The 21,302-nt window shown below is 38.6% G+C and overlaps 1 protein-coding gene across 2 annotated transcripts; it reads right to left on the bottom strand.

Moving 5' to 3' along the window:
• Positions 1-237: 237 nt before the first annotated feature.
• On the bottom strand, positions 238-3,930 carry psma1 (proteasome 20S subunit alpha 1). 2 transcript variants are annotated; one of them, XM_086299479.1, is made up of 10 exons: positions 3,808-3,930; positions 2,550-2,594; positions 2,364-2,465; positions 1,849-1,952; positions 1,665-1,753; positions 1,436-1,506; positions 1,171-1,300; positions 869-948; positions 628-732; positions 238-523 (listed from the first exon to the last, which is right to left on the bottom strand). In XM_086299479.1, the coding sequence occupies exons 1-10, from the start codon at positions 3,808-3,810 to the stop codon at positions 461-463; spliced, it is 792 nt and encodes a 263-aa protein (XP_086155605.1). In that variant the 5' UTR covers positions 3,811-3,930; the 3' UTR covers positions 238-460. The 2 variants fall into 2 exon arrangements, with proteins under 2 accessions (XP_086155605.1, XP_086155604.1); XM_086299478.1 differs by lacking the exon at positions 3,808-3,930 and adding an exon at positions 2,671-2,700.
• Positions 3,931-21,302: the final 17,372 nt, after the last annotated feature.

Below are 21,302 nucleotides of genomic sequence, written 5' to 3'. Positions count from 1 at the left end.
CTTCTAAGCAAACCTACTGAGTAAAAGCACCTGAGAATGCACATCAGTGATTAACATGCTGTGAAGATGTTCACACACACTTTCCTGTATATTCTGGTTGTCGAATTATGCCATTTAGCTTTATAGTATCTCCTTTATGGCACTGAGTCAGACTCTTCAGTGATGCCTGCAATGTTAATCGAAGTATCGACACTCGCCGTGAGTCAGCTAATAATATGGAGAGCAGCAGAGGCAGCATTCAAAAACAAAAATGAGTTTATTACTTGTATCATGGTACAATTTAACCATACAAAAGCAACATCACATTGTTTGATGTTAGCAGAGAATATTTTTGATTAACAGTTTAGCAAGTGGCACATCACAACATCTTCGCCCCTCTAAATATTTCTCTTGACTTGCATTAAGTGTCACGTGGTTGTCTGGGATCTACGGGAAGCAGATCACTGTTTGGCGTGCTGCCTCAGTGCTCCATTGGCTCATCAGAGGCCTCTGCAGGAGCAGGTTCATCTGTGGGCTGGGCAACCTGAAACACAATTATTTTTTTCAGTTTTATTTTAGATGGTACACTATAATGTAGTGACATGGAAATGTTTCTCCGGAGCTGGACTGGATAAACCTTTGCAGTACCTTTCTTTGTGGCCTCTCCTCTAGCCCTTCCAGGAATGGGGCAACATCGTCATCGTCATAAATGGTGAACTCCATGTCTTTCCCGACAATGCCGATGGAAACATTCTGAAAGAAAAAGGGCACAGTGCTGAGAAACTGCCTCTGTGCTGCACAAGCTCGTGTCTCGTTTAAGTCAAGACTTGTGCTAGCTGAGTGTGTAAGGTGGTGACGTATCAGGTGGGTGTGGAGGGAGCTGGGGTACCTTGGTAGTGAGGTCCTGCTCAGTAGGGAGGGTTTCTCTGAGAGCACGGAGGCCATGCTGGACCAGTTCATTCAGGATAGCTGACAACAAAACCAACATATCAGTGTGACTATCCACGTTTATATTGTAAAACTTCATTGATGACTAAAATATTTCAACATGTCCCAAAATGCCTCAAGATGCTCATGGCCAAATTACATTAGTTATTTAACAAAACAACAGGATAAGCATTCATTTGCTGTTTAAACTGCTTTAAATGTAAATGTTTGTGAAAAGGTTAAAAATTAAAAACTGGATCTTACAGTCGGAGAATTTATCCATGCATCTCTCCAGGTAGGTGCGTGCAGACTGGGAACGCGCTCCGATGGACATGGCTTTACAGTCAAAGTAGTTTGCTGACGGGCAGGTCTGGAAGATGTGAGGTCCCATGTCCTGTTTGACACAAAACAAATAAATATCAACTGCACTGACTACTGACACCTTTATAGTCTTTCAGCTGCAGATAAAGCTATACATGCATAAATCCAGGCAGATATTTAACAAACAGCAGGCGTGAAACAAACTCACATCATAACCAGCAATAAGGAGTCCAACGCCGTAGGGCCTTCTTCCATATCTCTGTGTTGGGATTTGGGTTTCTGCAGTTTAAGTCAAGAATCGTACGATTCACTTTTTTTCCTTTCTTTTTTTTAAATCCTTTCATGAAGACAACCAGAAAACAGTCTAGTTTCTCTCACTCACACAGGAAACACATGCTATAACATATTAGTATGATTGATAACAGTAGAGAGGATACTGCTGCCAACAAGAGCAACAAGACGTGACGTTGGGAGGGGCCTGTCGAAGACAAATCTGGAGTCCAAGCACTCCTGACGCATGAAGTTACTGTGGGAGAGAAGGTGTAGGAATTGTATTTAAGAATATTATGTACTATAATCATGAGCGACTTACTCTGCACCATCAGTGTCACTGTTACCTACCAGAGCAGCCTGGCATCAGCAGTCAGTCCAGCAATGGAGATACCAATGTGGTTGTCGACATGGAGGATCTTCTTCTGGTGGGCCGCCAGTTCAGACTGGGCTCTCTGCAAGAGAAACATGACACATCAGTTGTGCATTTTCAGTTATTGTGCTTTGACACCAATAACCTGCTGCAGATTTTCTTGGCTGTTGCACTTTAATATACTTCCTATTATAAGAAATAGGCTTTTCCCCCCTTTTCTATAAATAAGACAAGTAGGCAGGATGACACAAATGAAATCCTTTTAATATGTTTAGAGACACTCAAAAACATACTACTGACCCACAAAATATTCAGGAAAGAAGTATAATTGTGTAGATACTTGGTGACAGTGTGTTAAAAAATACAATCCTACAGACTTGTTTTTCTGCATCAGGAACAACGCCTGTATAGTGACCAATTTTCTGGAATTTATCCAAGGCATAAAAAAAACTGCAATGTCATAAGATCACCACCAAACACTGCATGACTGTACCTTTAGCGCCACCAGGACTGCATGCGTTCTGGATTTCAGCCCTACAGTTGCAGACCCTTGTTTCACAGCCTCCATGGCATACTCAATTTGATGAATACGCCCCTGTTCACAGATGGACAGGCTTATTTCACTCATCATGCTACCAAGTGTCAATGATGCACTTAGTCAGTGAAAGACATGACTTACCTGTGGGCTCCATACGGTCACATCGTTGTCGTACTGGTTGCGGAACTAAAATAAAAACAAAAACCAAGCAGTCACTTAAAAACACTAGTATTAAAACATCACACACAGGAGCTGAACTTACATAGTTGTCTTGCATTATCAGCAGTTCTCTTGGTTAGCTACTGTTTCTCAAGGACTGAAGACGGCAACTACAAACGAGACTGTCTGCAGGTTGGACTTTTCCAGAGCCAGGTTTTAAATTACCATCGTGATTAAATTATTTATAAACACGCATCTCTTTACTGGCTCGAAACACAAAACACCAAACTGACTTTAATACTGGATTAAGATCAGACAGCAGCATAAATACTGGAACATGGTAAATGGCAATCATAAAATACTAAATGGATTTCAACTGTCCGTCAAGCCAAATAACAACAGACACGAAGAGCAGGTTAAAAAAAAGGTTATGGGGATTTCTGCTTTTATCGCCTCATCAGCGTCACAATTAAAACGTTGGATTTTGTGTTATTTCACTGTGTTTTTGTATCTGTCGTTTTTTTTTAAATTATTATTATTAACGTGTGGGGACAAGAATGATTTGCAATTGCTATGCAGTCATGTTCATACACCATGTCGCACTGCAACGCTCCCATCATACAAAAGTTTGACCAGTTAGAATTTAATGACGGCTAACTGTCATTAGCTAAGTAACCTTTACAGAACATCACTAACATTTACTATAGGAGACTTGCGGAACCATCACAGCCTTCGCAGTGATACATTTCTGCACAAAATAATTATTTCTCTTTTTCTAGCTTTTAAAGCCTAAAGGCCGGTGAAGTGGATTTAGGGAAAACGAAAGTAAGACATTCTACTTCCATCGCTAGTTTCAATGATGCTAACTCAGCCTAGCTGCTGAGCGTTAGCCTTCCAATTCTTGATTCATCTAACAAATATTTAACTCATCATGTTTTAACAACATTTAATAGGAGCTAAATGAATATTTAGTTAGGCAGACTACGCCGAGTATAAGCTACACGAAGGCTGTTTCTTTGAACACTGTGCGGCTAACGCTAGCAGTGCAGTGTTTTGCTTACTCACAGTGCAGTCAAAAGTTAGCCAGCTAACGTTAGCATTGTGGGAGTAAGTGGACCCGCTTTCAGGATTTCTTGAGTAAATATTATACGTAAAAATATACCGTATCATTTATTCAGTCTTTGGAACTGATGTATAATATGAAACGGACCAAAAAATGATACATTTAATTCATACGCACCATCTCTGCTTAAGAAAGTGCCTCGTCCCCGCCGCCTGCGCAGTGATCCTCACTTGATTTATTTTCCTGACAGGACGTCAGGGAAACCAACAGAACCCCGATTTCAAATCAGTGATCACTGAGTGAACTTTTGGTTGGTGATGTAAACCCCCCCCCCCCAAGACAAACCAGTCCAATATCTTATTAAAAAACAAAAACAAAAAACAAGCAATCACAATAACAAAAATAATAAGTGCAAAATATAAATTAACCGACAACCCCCCCGGAACACTCACAAAATATCTAAAAAACAAAATTAATAAAATGGAAGTGTATTTTAAATCTTGCCTCTACAAATGCAAATATTATAAAATCAAATAAGACAAAATAAAACAACCGTTTTAATTTGTTAAGATAAATCCAAAACTAATCAATTGCAATGTTGTTGTTTTTTTTTTTTAACTTAAATAATAAGAAGGATCAACCCATTTGGATAGGAAAAAGTGAACTGAAAGCAGAAACTGAAACTATGAAAAAAAAAAACAACCCACAAGAGCTCTTTTTGGAATGAACTGATCTGTGTGAATTAATTAACCATCTTGGAGTGTGCATTAGTTTACTAACGAAATCCGTCTTTCTATATTCTTTTCTACGGAGCGAGCTCTTGGTTGCAGTGATTGAGCATGAACACTAGGCGGCAGCAGTAAATTAGAAGAAGAAACCGAGGCGTCACCGGGGACGCTGTCTTACTGCTGTCGTAGACTTGTTTCTCCATAAAATCCAAAAGAAAATATAAAATTGTCCTATAGACATAATAGTCGGTGCTTGTTTGATATCTTTACTTTCGTTTCTTTTTCTTCGCTAATGGCGCAATAACTTTAATGATGAAAACCCCTTACCAGCTAGATTTGAAGTTTTTTTTTTTGTTGTTTTTTTTGCCTACATTTATAGTTTTCCCAGATGTGTGTGATTCCATTTACTATTTACCATAAGGTCAAAACAGTACAGGTAGTAATGCAACATTTGTGAACATTGAAAATATTTTTTTTTACAAAGACAGAAGAAGTCCATGTGTTAGTGAAGGCCATCCATCTCAATTATTCACATATATTATTTCTGTGTCACAGAGCACTTCAGTCAATACCTGTCTGTTTCCTGAAACCATAATAACCCATGACTTTTCATCTGCAGTGCATGAGTTGTCTTTCCTTACAGACAATAATAAACAGGACTAAACCAAAGTAGAAAGTAAAGCAGATTATATATCCACTACACTGTCCTAGAATACACATTTTATGTGACAAGTCCCAGTTTGACTAAGTCAGCAGCCTATTTATTATCTATGATGAAGTTGCTGATGCTACTCCCCAGCTCAGTACCTTTCTTGTTGATTTCTGTCTTTACAGAAGCACCACCATGTTCAGAAAAGACTGGAGTACTTTAAGGAAAATTCTTAAAACTAGCAGGATTCCCCTTTAATCCTTTAAACATGTGAATGAACATAATTTTCAGCACTATTTTAGCAGCTAGAACTTGAAAAAATGGCACTCACACCATTTTTGAATTGTATATCCCTAGGATGGCATATCTTTAAAAAAACTGTAATAATATAATCATTTTGCTACTGCTTATTAGAGCCCAGTAAAATGTCCCTTTGCTGTGGTGTAGTGGTAACAGGTAATGAGGTTGTATCCTGTGTGCTTTCTGTTGAGCACCACAGAAACAGTCCCAGCTTTTGTTCCATTAGACGGGTAAAAGCCAGAAATTGCTGGTCAATAAATGTGGTGTTCAGAGAAATCCTCACGCATCCACTGTTTGTATTGGGCTTTTTCTCTGAGGGTATTTCATACTTTGTGTTGTTTTGCTGTAAAACACAAACCGCCCATTTTCCAAAATGGAAATACTTTGTAACAGCTATCATGAGTGAACGGTATTGATATTTATTAGGCTCAAGTTAATAGTTCATTACTGTTAATAAGGAATAAAGTTACAATTAATAATATTTACTGCATAGCATAATCAGCCACACAATGTTTAACCATGTGCAAGCAGGCAGATGAAGTGGCACAATTCACAGGACTGTTTAACCTTTGTGTCCTGTTTTTTTTTTTTTTTTTTTATCTGTTCAATTTCGGTTTCTCTAGTTGTTTTTTAAGGTTTAGGCACCAAGACCTCTTGGTTAAATGGTCTAGATTAAATTACAAATTGCCAAATTACAACTGAGACCCATCTCACTGGTACGGCACATGGGTCAGAGTTTGAAGCCAAAGGAAACTGAGGATTCAGAGACCATGTTTTTTAACAGTATAAATATCTGTTAAAGGTTAGTTAATTAATTAATTAATTAAGTTAGTTAACTTTTATTACTGATTGTTAGTTTAAAAGTTATATATGTCACCACTTCAGCTGCTTTCCAATAAAGAAAAAGATTATGGCTAATTCACGAGAAAAAAGGTTCGAGACTGTCTTTCGCCCCAAAAGCAGCGAGACAGAAAATATTGTGTTTAAAATTTAGGTGAGGGTACATAAAGCGTATGTAAAGCGTTCACAAGCGTTGTCACCTTTAGCTGCAGTGGAGCTCAGCATCCTGACCAGAAAATACATAAACGCCAGTTTTGTTTCCTAAAAGTTAACCGTTAACCAAATAGTTCTTGTGCCTTAAAACCTAACAGCCCATGAAGGTCAAAGAAAAGAAAATGAAAAAATTATCCTGTTTTATGTGGGAGCATCATTAGGTCATTGGACAAGGATTTACAGGATTATCTTAAATAAAAGAAAACATCTACCACAACTTAGCTTTGCAGGAATGGTTTTACTTTTCTCTTTTCTTAACTCATTTCATGAGCTTTTCAAGCATTTTTTTTAACTTATTAAAATCAAATCCTATAGGAGATATGGGAGAAAAGCAGTGCTTTCAATAGCTTTTCCCCTTTTTTCAAATGTATATCACAGAGTTGTGCAGCAGCTCTACAGGTGGACAGATGCTGACAGGTTTGTGGGGTTTAGCATAGACACAGTGATACACATGCATTCTACACAGCTCCAGAAACTCTCATGGACATCTTTTCTTCCCTCAGGGATTCTGTCGCTTTCCATGATGTGTGTCTCTGCAGCCAGAGAAATGCCCACTGAACGCCTCATCCTCTCTCATGTCCAATACCCTGCGTCTCGCTGTATTCTTGGCCACCGTTCCCCCATTTCTTTCTTTCTCTTTCTCTCTGTTAATGATATCTGATGTACCCTTGATCCAGAATGGGGGTGGGTGGGGAGTGGGGGTTTGAATTAGTAGGACTGTGCTGACGAGCTCTCCTCCCCTGCCAAGGCAGCAGCAGCATGGCGGCAGCCATTACATCAGTGCGCCAACCTCCTCCTTTGTGATTGAGACTGTAGGAGCTGTGCTTAGCTCAGCATGTTTTTTTCTTTTTTTCCTGGGGGCCTCATTTTATTTTGCCAAGTGCCCCCCCCCCCCATTTAATTTTTCAAATGGAGAGCAGCCTGAGTCACTGTGTGATGGGTCCAAGCCACACTGTGGACCCACACATGGTGGTAAGTGTAAGCACACCCATTCTTCTACTCATTCATATCTATCTATCTATCTATCTATCTATCTATCTATCTATCTATCTATCTATCTATCTATCTATCTATCTATCTATCTATCTATCTATCTATCTATCTATCTATCTATCTATCTATCTATCTATCTACATTTTTAGTGATGGTTAATTACTAGAACACTGTTTATCTCTAGTTTATATCATCACTTTAGCACTCAGTGATTTTTTTAAACTATGTTGTGTCTTTTCTTTTGTTGGCAGGACACACCGAGGATTTTACATTACTTCTATAACGTATAATAAAACACATAAACATAATATATAGTAATAATTTGTATCCTGACTGGTGCAAAATTCCGCAAATTCCCAACCTGTGTTGCTAAAAATAGGTCAGCGATGTGTTTTAGCTCGGAAAATGGATGGACTAACTGGTAGGAAAGGTGGCAGCTCTGCCAATGTTGCATTAAGCTGGCAGCTATCCAATGACAAGACAGGTCAGGGGTCTGCAGCCACAGAGCAGAGAGAAGCCACAGCAGCCTATCCTGCTGATACGTTTTATGGCTCTCATCTGCATGTCGTCATAGGCTTTAAGAGTTCCAGTAGAGCGTGTGTGTGAGAAGAGGTGAGGAGGGAGTCTTGCAGAGATCCTTCTCAGTGCTGTCAGTTTCCTGGTGTTGACGAAAGCACTTATGCAGCATTTCAGTGGCAAACGGCTGAAGACGTTTTTTTCTGCCTAAAAAAAAAAAAGCTGTACGTTATGGGCACTTAATAATATCAGCAGTTACACAGACTGACTCTTTGCTCACTCTATGTGCCTAAGAATAGACGTGATGAAGTAAAGCCACACATCGTGTGTCTCTAATATAATAATAAATATGACAGCGGCAGGTTAGCTATAAGCCACCTGATATCATGCTGAGCTATTTTCGGACTCGATTCGGATTAGCAAAGGTTCATCTCAGTTTAGCGTAGATTTAGGAGAATAGTGCGAGGGTTTGAGTGATGGAACATGACTGTTGAATAGAGGATGAGCAGACTGGTGGCTGAGGTGGAGCTGAAAAGCTGGGTGGAGAGAGTCGTGACCAGCATGCTGTGGAGCACTATCTGTTCTTAGGTGTATAGGGTGGGCACACACACACACACACACACACACACACACACACACACACACACACACACACACACACACACACACACACACACACACACAGACAAAACTACAAAGACACTTGTGGTTAGCCAGGAATCTAAGAATCATGAAGATCCAATAGTAGTGCCAGCAAGGATTACCGTACATCTAAAACCTCCAACAGGGCAAAATTAACCTGCTGTCAAGGTAAAAGCTTTTTCATTTTAGGAATAGAGAAAAAAAACACATTCCCTGACGAAGACAAAACTATATTTATACAGTGGTGACTGGCAACAAGACACAGGTGAAAGAGGATGAGAGACAATTACAAAAGGGTGAAAATGAACAAAAACAGGAAGTAAAATCCACAAGACACACACACAAAAATTCAAAATAAAAAAAGAAAGAAACCACATAAACAACAACTGAGAAACACAAAGTCAGAGAGGAACATATAAGGCAAGTAAAAATAGAAACACATAAGGCACAAAATCCAACAGTTATAAAAAAAGGACCTTGCGATCAGCACTGTAAGCAGTTTTGAATCCCAGTACTCTTTGGACCTGGAAAAAGTCTAGCTCTGATTTACATTCATATCTCAGTCATATCCCTTCTTAAGTCCACTTACTACACAAGCCTATCATGTTTCATAGCAGACAAAAGCTATTGCTACGTTTGCAAAATTAACAGCATGTAACTGACCACACAATGTATATAGGTGTGAATTTTACCCAGTGGAGCTAGTTATTACTAGTCATTTTTAAGTCTGTCTTCATCTTAACCAACTGCAAATGAAAAAAAAAAAGATTTTTAGTGGCACAGACGGGACAATCTGGCTGAAAGTGGAGCCAGTGTCACTGCTAGTGACAAGCCTCTGGTGAACAGAGTGAATTGCAGTCAGAGCAGGAGCGGTACGCCTCACCCAGGCAGACACAACCAAATAGTGAGAACATACAGGGGACCAACATGAAACACACACAGAAAAAAAATATAATGAGGATACAGACAAGATTGCAACATGATGCCATTATGGCTTACATAAACATATACTGGCTTAATTCAAATAGTAATTAATACTGCTCATTGTAAGAAGGAAATGCAGTCTTGGAAGAAGCTGATTTCTGCCATTACGGATACAGTGATTAGGATTTTCCTATTCATCTTTTTTATTGTTTTAATGCCAGGAAATGCAGCCACACCAGTCCTCAAGTACCAGAATCCATCATTTTAATGTTCTGATTGTGTCTGAGCAGCTCACCAATTAGACGTTTTAAAACTTCTTATAAAGTAGTCTACACCATGATAAAATATAAACAGTGCCACAGAGTGGTCTAACTAGTTGTTTAATTTTAGGAGTTGATGTACTTGCTCCCTGTTCAGTGATTGTACAGTTCACTTAGCAACAACCTCTTAGAAACCTAGACATGTCTGTAACATTAGGCTTTAGATTATGCTGGTTACAGTGCAGCATAGAAACACAGGCTTTTTGTGATGACTATTGAATTTCCATCAAACTTGTGTTTCTTTTGATTTTTGTTAAGGCGATCAGTCTGCTGGTCAGAAACTTTTGTTTTAAGAGAAATAGCTTTACGAATATTTGATGGATTACCAGAAAGACATCCCCCTTAAAGAGATTTCCTTGGGGATAGGGAGCCCCTATAATTGTTGCCTTGCATGTCTGTCTACAAACTACTTGTATAAATGGATTATAAAGTAAATGTGCAGGATCCACATGCTTTCCCAGATCTTTTCTAAAACTGAGCGGGGTTTTGTTTCTGGAAGTTAAAATTCTCTTGGCACATGGGAGACAGACAGATATGCAGACAAATGGGCAGCAATTCATAAACTTCCTTTATGGGAATAGACCAAGCTAGGATGCTAATGTGTTAATGTTCATAGATGTTGGAGGTATAAGATGACAGGTTAAAAAACGTAAAAAAAAAAAAAAAATAGATAATGAGAGGTGTAAGTAGTTTTTTTTTTTTTTTAAAGAGGCGCCTGGGAAACATGCTTTTTAGGCTTAGAGAAAAAACTGATTGCAATAAAAATACATTTATCTTGTAACTAATGAAACAATTTGACATGCTGCTGTGTACTGAAGCTCTCTCAATCAAGACTCAAAGACCCCAGGACTGAAAAATTAACCACTAAAGTAAAACTGCCAAAAAATGTAGATCAGCTAATTGAAGCTCCCTTAGCCTCCCAGGACCTGGTGTCCACATACGGCGACGTCACATTTTTGGTTGTCTAGACCACAATACTAAATTTTGCTCTTTCAAATGGCTTTCCAATGAGCCATATTGCTCAAAGGGGCACAAATGTTGTTTCTCATTTTGTTTTTGTATTCAGGAAAAATGCTGCTCTGTTCAGACAGCAATTAAAGAGTTTTGCACATCATTACTCAGTTTCTATCGAACGCTATAAAGCCAAATAGCAAAGAGAAAATAAAAATACATTCCACGAAAGAGTTTCGGTCTTGGGAGGTTAAAGAAATAAGCCAGTATCTCATGTTAAAATACTAAACTAAATAGTATTAAAAAAGTACTGGCCAAGCAAACCGCTGCACTATAAACAGGTCTTCGTTTTAGTGTTAGCTCAACAAACAATAATTATCAAGAAATGCCGCCAATGTGATGCTGAGCTTCTGTTACACAATGACATGAGATACTTACACGAACTGTTATCATCTAATCTTTCCAAATATATTTATGTAAAATAAATTACGTATACAGTGAGGCTAGGTTAACTCTGACTAATCTAAATGTTTTAAATTTATGTCCTTAATAAATATATTACAGTTACATTATACTAAGCAAGCACATATAATACTAATATTTTAATGAAGGTACATTAACCAGAACTTTGTCTTTTCATCCCTTGATTTTTGCATCTGCTCTGCTATTTTCTAGACTTTAATCATTTTTACAGTTGCTTATTTCGACAACTCTATTAAATAATCATCTGCACCATCTGAAAATTACTTTATAGATTTTTTTTGTGCTGACTGTTAAAATTCGTAGCATACCAAGCATAGAACACACACAAACTGAACTACCGTAGCATATCCACACTAAACGCCAACAAAAGTGTGCAGGGTGAATATAATTTTAAGGTTGGTTTTGAGGTTTAAAGTGGTGCTCACTTGAACTGTTAAATGTATAAATGTTTGTGATTGTGGGATAAATGATCACATTATTATAGCATGATAGAGTAGATAGATGCAGACCTGGATTACAGTTTTTCTCAGTCGCTTTGGTGCGTTTCTCAGATCAGAATTGAAATTCTCATAACTATTAGTTCAACCTCCACAACACTCAGTCATTTGTGCACATCATAGTAGCAATTTCTCCTCTCTCTGAACAAACTGCAAATGATTTTGGACATGAATCAGTTGCTTCCATACATTTCCCTGCTGCTTTCTGACATTTCCATTTGCTTATGTCATGTCAGTCAAAAGTAATCATACCTATGGATGCTGAATAGTCGTTCCCAATAAAACTAATAGTCATACATCCATTGCTTGAGTCATCACACACAAAATTGTTGAACTAGTTATCACATGCCAAATATTGGCCATCTGTCAAGCAAATCCTATACCTTTCTGTATCATTGTTCCTGGAAATGTCTCCGAAATTGAACAATTGATCTCGGGTGAATTACAGCTGTCACTCATGAGGAGGCGTGTGAAAGTTTAGTTGTAACCAATGACAAACAACTTGTTCACTGTCAATTATGGATGAATCCTGTGAATCCCCAATTGGCAAGCATATATAAACTGCGCAGGAGCTAGTGTGTACCATTTCTACACTTCTGTGACACAAAATGGAAGGTCAGCACCGTGGAAGAGGGGTGAGGATGCGGGGAGGAAGGGGAAGAGGGAGAAGAGGCAGATATAGGCGGATTCCTAATGAAATAAGGGCTACAATTGTGGACCATGTTGTCAATCATGGCCTCACCATTGAGGAGGCTGGTCGAAGGGTGCAACCCAATATTGGAAGAACTACTGTCAGTTCAATCATTCAAACATTCCGTAGGGAAAACAGGTATGCAAACAGTAATACACTGTACTGTACTGTGCCATCTCAGACACATCACATGTTACTGTACTGTATTTGCAATTTCACAAAAAGTTCACTCTGCACCACATAGGATTGTAAGACAACCTCGCGGAGACGGAAGAGGGCCCCTTTTTACCCCACAGCAAGAAGAAGCCATTTGTGCAATGGTCATTGCAAACAATGCAATAAAGCTGAGAGAAATACAAAGCGCTGTCATAGAGAATTACACGGTATTTGGCAATATTGAATCTGTTCCAATTTCAACAATTGACAGAGTACTCAAGAAAAATGAAATCCACATGAAGCAATTGTATAAAGTGCCATTTGAACGAAACAGTGACAGGGTGAAGGAGATCTGTCACCAGTATGTGCAAGTAAAGCTGGTCTTCTATGTTCTGCACTGCAAACTGTTTTACAGTACTTCGTAGTTTCATGCAGTACACTTGCAATTCCACAGCACATACTCTACAATGTGTTTCACCGAATGCATGCATTACTGTTTGTCACTGTACACAGGCATATTGTGACATTGCATTTCTGTCTCTCTCTAAAGCGTGTACTGGAGCTGGAAGCCAGGGAAACACTGGACACATTCATATATGTTGATGAGGCAGGTTTCAATCTGGCCAAAGGCAGAAGGCGTGGAAGAAATCGCATTGGACAGAGGGCAACCACTGAAGTCCCTGGTCAGCGCGGAGGGAATATTACCATGTGTGCAGCCATCTCAGACAACGGCGTCCTCACCCATATCCCCCTTCTTGGTCCGTACAATACCCAACATCTCCTGACATTTTTAGACACTCTTTACAGGGACCTAGTCCCTGAGAATGAGAGAGGTGGAGGCCAACCCAGCAAGTATGTTGTTGTCTGGGATAATGTCCGTTTTCACCACTCCCATCAGGTCAGAGTGGTTTGCAGCACATGACAGAATTCTGGTTGAATATCTCCCTCCATATTCCCCATTCCTTAATCCAATAGAGGAGTTTTTCTCTGCCTGGAGGTGGAAAGTTTATGACCGGCATCCACATGAGCAAATGGCCCTGCTAGCAGCCATGGATGCAGCATGTGATGACATCACAGCAGGGTCCTGCAGAGGATGGATTCGCCACTCCAGGAGATACTTTCCTCGCTGCATTGCGAGGGATAACATCTGTTGTGATGTAGATGAAAATATGTGGCCAGACAGACAGGAACGTCTGGATGTGCCAGAATGATTTACTGTACTGTTACATGTGCTGTTTATTGTTCACATTAGTGCACAGCTCTACCAAATGGGTGATTTTATGTTTACATGTATTCTACAGTGAACAAGTGACTGTAGCATATTTTTCTTTTGCACAATTCTGTAGGATTACAAACATTTCTACACAATGGAAATGTGAAACGTACGTATTCAGTGTCTCAGTTACTCCCAAGACTCCCATAACATCTACAGTGACTTTACTGCACATTTCAGATGGCTGTACAGGTAGGCCATAGTGCTGTCGTCAGCATTTTCAGGTGTCACCAATTGTTTTTGCAATGGGAAACACTGAAATTATAAACTGTCATAGTGGAAACATGACAATGCCATTTGACTATCTTGTTCATAAAGATGGTGTCAAGACTTTTCATTTTGATGGCACTGACAGTTTCATTGACATGGATACTTGCTTTTGAGGTATGGATAATCAATTCTGTGCATGTGACGTGCTTTTGCAGGCTATCCACTAGGTTTTGCAGTTTGCACTAATTGTTTTGGGAAATGCACTAACTGCTGTGCAAATGTTAATGGTGTGCGAGGAACGCACCAAAGCGACTGAGAAAAACTGTAATACTTCCACAGTACCTGCTGGTTGAGCTTTGATTTTTTAATTTTCATTTACAGATGAGACAGGAACCCTGCTATCCGGTCGTTAAGTCTGACGTCACTAGCCGTGTCTGGGCCTAAACTCCGCTGCAGGTCCATATATCAAACGATCACTATGGCATTACTGAGAGTTGAAAAACTGTCTAAAGTCTTTCATCTTTAATAAAATGATCAGCGTTCTGCTCTATCAGGTGTAACAATTGAGTTTAACATCCAGGCATCCATGAATATAATGGATATATATAAACAAGCTAACTTTTTTTCCACTCGATAAAAGTTAACGTGAGTGTTCTCGTGGTCAGGAACAAATGTAATCGCATGGCAGGATGCTGTAAAAGGACCAAACTTCAGCCAGGAGAACAACTGAGATAATCCATCCACAATACGAGGTTAGTCATTCATATACTCCTGCATGGGCTGGGCTGTAGTTGCATCCTAAGGTTTTAAAAACTGAGCTTAAATAAATGATTAGTGGTAATAAAAGCCGAGGGAGGTCAACAGTGATCACTGACTGTTTTAGGAGCTTTTTGAGATTAAATAGAAGAAAATACAAAACATTAAACATGTTAACAACACAAAAGCCATATTAAACGCAGACTACTTTAGACCCGGAAGTAGGATTCGTCACGTCATCACTTAACGACCGGATTTCATGATTACAAGTGATGGCGATCAATGCTTGTAAAACTTCAGAACCCACCCATCTTGCAGTATGGATACGTCATGAATCCTGGTAGCACACAGCTGATTGCAGTTTAAAAGTTAGTTCCAAATAATCTTACTACCTTTTCGTAGTACTTGTCAAAGCCATGGTCTCAACTTTACCCACAAGGTAACCGGGCTACCAGCCGTATGGTTCAATTGAGCATAGTCCATGGATACTTAAAAAGGCTTCTCTGTTATATGAAGCTAAACTTGAAGAACTCGGACTGATCCAAAATAGTCAGCTTTGGATCAGACTCTATAAACTCTTGATTGCCACCCTCTAACTTAATGCTTTCTCTTTGGATTTCAGTCTAACTTTTGATTTAACTGAACCAAAAATAAAACATTACAGAAATTGTTTGTCATGTATGCAGAATTATAAGATTTGCTGTCATCGCTGTCTCTCGTCATCACGTTACATGTCTGAGGAAATGCAGTCATTTACTGTAAAGATGTTGGACTTTTGATGATGTCAGCATCTGAGTTAACTTGAAAATGAACACAGCAGAACCATTTGTTCATTTGTCACCTCGTGTCAGTGTCAAAGCGGAAACATCTGATGATGCCAAGCCTACAAAACTGAGACATCCAATCATTGCTTTTGGCTCTCCAGAAAACATTTAAGCATTAATTGCATTTGCTCATCTAGCACTCCAGCTTTGGAATAAAGGCAATGTGAGCAGTCACTTTTGGAGATGAGAACATTGTCTTGTGTTGATTAACTCAACGCTGATTTATTTCATATGCACAAATTATTTTTGAAAGCGGATAAAACGAAAAAGAAAGCTGATATCAATCAGTTGAAATCTAATTGATTTATCTGAATTGCACAGGCTGTCAGTCTTTTTTCCTGATGACACATAATTTGATATTAGTATGAACAGGAGGAAGTTGGGATGAGCCTTCAACTCAGCTTTACCATGAGTCACACTTTTCATTTTGTTGTCACAAGTGATCAGATTTTATCAAGACAATGATGTACTTCACTGTAGACGAAGGCTTGACATGAAAGCCACTCTGCTGTGTGATACAACAGTCTGATTTCTGACTCATGTAAAGTTCAGTGCAGTGTTTCACGCTGGCGTCATGCATGTCTTCCTGTTCCTTGTTATTTGCTCAGCCTTTGTTGAATGATTAAATTATATCCACTACTCATTAAGAAACGTACTTCCAGATTGTAAACCAAGGGGCCCCAGAAGGTGAAAATTATGTGGCAATAAATGATTAATGATTATTAAATATATATTTACCACTAAAGCAAAATAATACTCCAGTGGGGAGGGTTTCTAGTAGCTATCGCATGTGACCTAACTTTGGGGTTCTTATTACCATTTAAAATATATTTTATTTAATTTTAAACATTGCAAGGAGAAACTGGTATAATGCTCACACTTTCCTCAGATAGGCTTATCCAAAACTTGAATTTTTACACAGTCTTGTAAATTTAATTAATTATTACCTCTGTTGAGGAGCTTGCTTTTAAATAAAATTTAATTTAAAAAAAAGCTTGCATTTTGCAGTTGTTTTTACTGCACTAAAAAAAAGTGATAAAGTAGATTTAAAAAGAACTCAAAAAACAACACTGAAGAATCAACTTTTTGGAAAATACAAAGCTATTCCCTTAAAAGTAAATACTGCGCAGAGGGTGGACTACCTTGGTGCAGGTTTGCTCTATGTTGACTATGAAAAGCAGCACAGATGTGACAAAAAATATTAAAAAACAGGCAAGAAAAGAAACATAGAGGTATGCTGCTAAATATATTTCCCTTTTCACTGGTCTAAAAGAATGCAATATGTCTTTATCATTGAAAGTAATGGTGATCAGTAATGATGGTGGTGTCAATAAGAATGGGTTGTTACACAACAATAATAGAGTGTGGAGTTAGAGAAATAATGTGCAATGTAACTGACAACTGAAGACGGCAAGCCATCAGATCGTTCTGTCAAACTAATTGAAATATCCACCAGCTTTAAATTTCATGTGATGTGACATTTGTGTGCTTATCATGGAATTTCTGTCAGAGCTTCTGGTTTAGCGTGGGCACGTGTGTCTAGTTTAAGTTATTACAGGCTGCTCTAAAAAGGCATCAACTGTGCTTCGAGAACCATTGGTATTTGATCATGTCATCAGCTCGGATGCTGGAATTAATCCTGGCATTACGTAATGGTTGTATGGTTACAGCGAAGAAAGCATGATGTTAAATTAGGACAGCGGGACGTGCCAATCAATACTCCCAGATATGAAGGAAGCTAGATGCAGAGGAATTCCAGGTCACAGAGAAAGGCTACCTCAGTTTGATATTTATGCTTTTTGACTTTTAGACTTGCCTGTTTTGGAAATCCAATGAAATAGCCACTAAAGTCTAGACATATTTATACAAGACCACTCAGAAGGTCACTTAGAAATAAGCTCATGTTTTTAGAAAAAGAGACATTTGTTATAATATTATAAGTAAACAAATAGTAAAATTTATACATACATATCTAGATAGATAGATATCTAGATAGATAGATAGATAGATAGATAGATAGATAGATAGATAGATAGATAGATAGATAGCAACTACCCTTACCCTATACTCAATGTTTTGGAGAAAACTGCAGGACCATTTTAGAGAAAATGAAGAAAAAAGTAATGTTTGAAATATCATAGTTAGAATATTTTTTCCCAATATGCCAAGACTTGACAGGAGATTTTTCAAAATCTAGAAATCAAATTTTCTGATTACAAATGAATTGTTCAACAGGCGTTCATGCTGTATTCTGTTACTTAATGCAGGTTTATCATGTTAAAAGGCTAACTGATCATTAGACAATCATAAAGCTGTTAGTACAGCTAAAAATTCTTCTGCTTTTATAAGAATTAATTTTTTTTGCTCGAGTCTTGAGCATTGGTTTGGCTCCTAAAATTTAAATTATAATAAATAAAACCAAGTGTATCGTAGTTCAAACAGGAGTTTTGTGATCATCAGTATGATCCCCAGCCAAAAAGAAATAAATTGCGCAATATATTTTTAAGCAATAAATTGCCAACCCCCCCCCCCCCCCCCCCCCCCCAAAAAAAAAAAAAAAACTAAATAAACATAAGATACAAATTTAAACTTTGATATGCAGATTTCTGTCAATTATTTCATGGTTCAGTCTTTAAAGGTTTATATTGTGGACAAATGAACCCAAGTTCTAGGGTTTGGGGTCATTTGTGAGATGAATGACTCATAAAAACATGGAGGAGGATGAGTCACTTCCACCTGTAAAGCATGTTAAAGACATGTGATGGTTTGAGGTTACTTTGACATGAGAAATGGGATCTTGAGCAAGGAAGTCACTTGATTTTACAATGCCATATCCCATGGAGCTAATTTACTCTGACCTTTGTAAAATGACCCAAATCTCAGCTCCAAACTATACAATAACCACTGAGAAAAGAAGCAAGCAGCTTGTTTTTGTCTACAGTGAAATGGCCAGCACAGTTACCTAAACCCCACAGAGAATTGTTGTATTATTGGCTGTGATGAGAAAGGCCCATCAAGCTAATCCAACTTGTGAAAAGCGCTTGACTGAGCATCAGGGAAAGTTTTTTTTTTAGATTAGTTCAACAAATTGACAGGGTGACAGATAAAAATAAAATCCTTACTTACAACCTTGTCAATGTCTTGGATATATTCACTATTCACTTTGCAACTCATTTGGTGAATGAAAGCAGTAGTAGCTTTGATCAAAAATATGACATTTACTGGATGATCCCAAATCTTTAAGCAGTAGTTTATATCTTCAGTGAAGCCTTTCTGTGCCAGATTTTAATAGGCTGTAATAAAAAAAAATCACAGTTTTTCTAAAAAAAAATAAAATCAGATTTTGTATTTATACACACACCAGCTGGCAATGCCACAATTTGAACTTCGGTGGGCGTGTGATCAAGTGTTGTTCTAGAGACACCTGGCTGCTCTTACTAATCTATTCATTAAACTCCCTTAATGGCCTCTTGTGCTTCAGGATCCATCATGTCACAATAATGGCTTTTACGAGTGAAGGGTGCTTTTAACTGCATTTGACTGATTGGAAAAACTGTCCCATTTCTGGTGGCAGAGGGAAAAAATGCAAGGGCTGAACACACTATATTAATTTCATTGCCAGGCCGACTGAACCATTAACTGGTAGACTCTTTTAACTCAACAAGAGTGACATAACAAGCGAAAGATCAAGTTCGTGGATCGGGAATTTAATGGTCCACAATTGCAGTATTTTTCTCTGGAAATGAGAGCAAGTTTTTTAAAGGGATGATGACTACAGAATGCACAAAATAATGCAAAACAGGCAAAAGAAACATTCAAGACAGAGGTAATAGCTTAGACCTTTCCTGGAAATGATATACAAGTTGAACTTGCAAAAGAATAGCACATTTTAAATGTATATTATGTTTCCTCTTCATGAAGATTTTCTTCCTCAGTTTCATTGTAATTTAAGCATCTCTGAGCCACACTAAAAGCCGGAAATTTCCAACTCTCAGCTTTGCTGCAGAGGCAGAAACGATGGCAGATTCTTGGGTTTCGGCCAGGCTTTATAACCGCATAACGTTTAACTTTCTATAAATACCACGGGATGCAGTCCAAGTTGATCAAGTGTGATTGAATCTGAAATGACTCCAAAGATGAGAGCCAAGTTTCCTTAAGATACTTCAGAGGAACTGCTTGCCTCTGCCCAGCTTTTGACAGGGTACCAGCCTGAGTCACTCTGCTCTTTCCTAAGATACAGAGTATTCAAGCAGCTATAATGGTTGCACTACACAAGATCTCATTGGTATCGATAAGTTAAAAGGGCACAATTGTGCTCTGCTTTAATAAGTATAGGTGACTGATAGCCGCCCTGATTGTTTACCAGTTATATCAAGTGTGTCAACTAGGTTTTAAATTTAGCTCGATTCTATATATAGTTTCTGGCAAAAGGGATTGCAAGATGACTGCTGGTCCTTCATCACTTCAATGTTTTCACAGCACTTGCTCTTTCTGGTTGAAATTCTGTGGTTTTAGACTGAAAAGGATTTGCTAAACTACAAATAATTTAATCGTTTCAGCATAGGTGAGGTTTAAACAGTGTTCTCATCTAACTGCCTTATTAGACTTTCCACAATACCATTGATTGGCCCAGTGCTGCCTTCAGTCTTCATCTAGAAAGTCCCAGAAATGGAATGAATCCAAACCAAAGCTAAGCTGCATGTGCGTAAGCATCTAAGTCTGCTAGCTTTCTTTTATATGAAAATATTTGTGCATGAAATAAATTATTAAATGACTAAAATAATAATTAAATCAAGATCTCCACTGGGGGGAAAAAAGCCTAGACTAGGCCTAATCCATGTCTGGGAAACAGAATCCTAATGTTTTATATAGTCTGGCTGGCAAGCAAAATCTTCACACAACTCAAATTCTTGCTACCATATTTCTACAAGTCAAGTCACTTCATTCATTCTTGTGTAATCATGATAAATAGGAGCCACAACAGGCACTTTTTGGAAGCACAAAGTCTCCTCAGTGTTGCTTTATACGTCCACAGCATTTGTAAGTGTCTAGCTATTGATTGCTGAGAGGTCTCTTTTTCTTGTTTGCTTCTTTTTCTTGAATGAATGTGGAGTAGATACAAGCAAGCCCAGGGGGTTCAGACAGTGAGTCAGTCAGAGTGCCAACATCCCTCCTACGCTGCAATGCAAAAGGCCCCTGATTGATGCTTTGAGGTTTTAACAATTGAATGTAATCTCCTTAATGTCTTGGGGATGAACAAAAGCAAACGCCTGGAAACGTCGGCTGCCCTGCTCGCATCCTTGACATTTAACATGTTTCTTTTACTGATGACCTATCCCAGAGTACTAGCACGACCTTCTGCTCAGTCACTCTTGTTCTTCCGGTTGAACAAACAAGACAGCGTGCTCTGGGAGTGTTAACACCTGCTAGAAGGTACACATCCTTTACTAAAGACCGTTCTTGTTAATCCTGATGGACACGTCGCCCCAGGTGTTTAAACACCATCCCTGTTCGTCCTGAAGTAAAACCACAAAGTGACACCAGTTCCTTCATTTGAACTCTCATTTAATCAGGTGGCTAGCTTTCTTTGTGGTGGCAAGCCACTGATTAGATTTGGAGATTGAGAGCCATTACAGGAGGCTGCAGTTGGATAATGACTTAAGTGCTGTTTCGTCTTTCTTTCTCCCCAGGAAGTGATTTATCTGG

The sequence above is a fragment of the Aulonocara sp. 'chitande type north' Nkhata Bay genome, linkage group LG7 (assembly GCF_057382095.1).
Source record: "Aulonocara sp. 'chitande type north' Nkhata Bay isolate Kocher_YH1m ecotype deep benthic linkage group LG7, A_spYH_male_GT1.1, whole genome shotgun sequence".
NCBI lineage: Eukaryota > Metazoa > Chordata > Actinopteri > Cichliformes > Cichlidae > Aulonocara > Aulonocara sp. 'chitande type north' Nkhata Bay.
The sequence above is the reverse complement of the archived record's forward strand: the minus strand, read 5'-3'. Positions and strand labels throughout refer to the sequence as shown.

What these genes read in the sequence shown, in the direction of transcription:
- psma1 (XM_086299478.1), bottom strand. An exon ending in GCTGATGCCAGGCTGCTCTG is followed by an intron (nt 1,754 to 1,848) that starts GTAGGTAACAGT and finishes TCTCTCCCACAG; the next exon opens with TAACTTCATGCGTCAGGAGT. An exon ending in TGTTGCTCTTGTTGGCAGCA is followed by an intron (nt 1,507 to 1,664) that starts GTATCCTCTCTA and finishes CTTAAACTGCAG; the next exon opens with AAACCCAAATCCCAACACAG.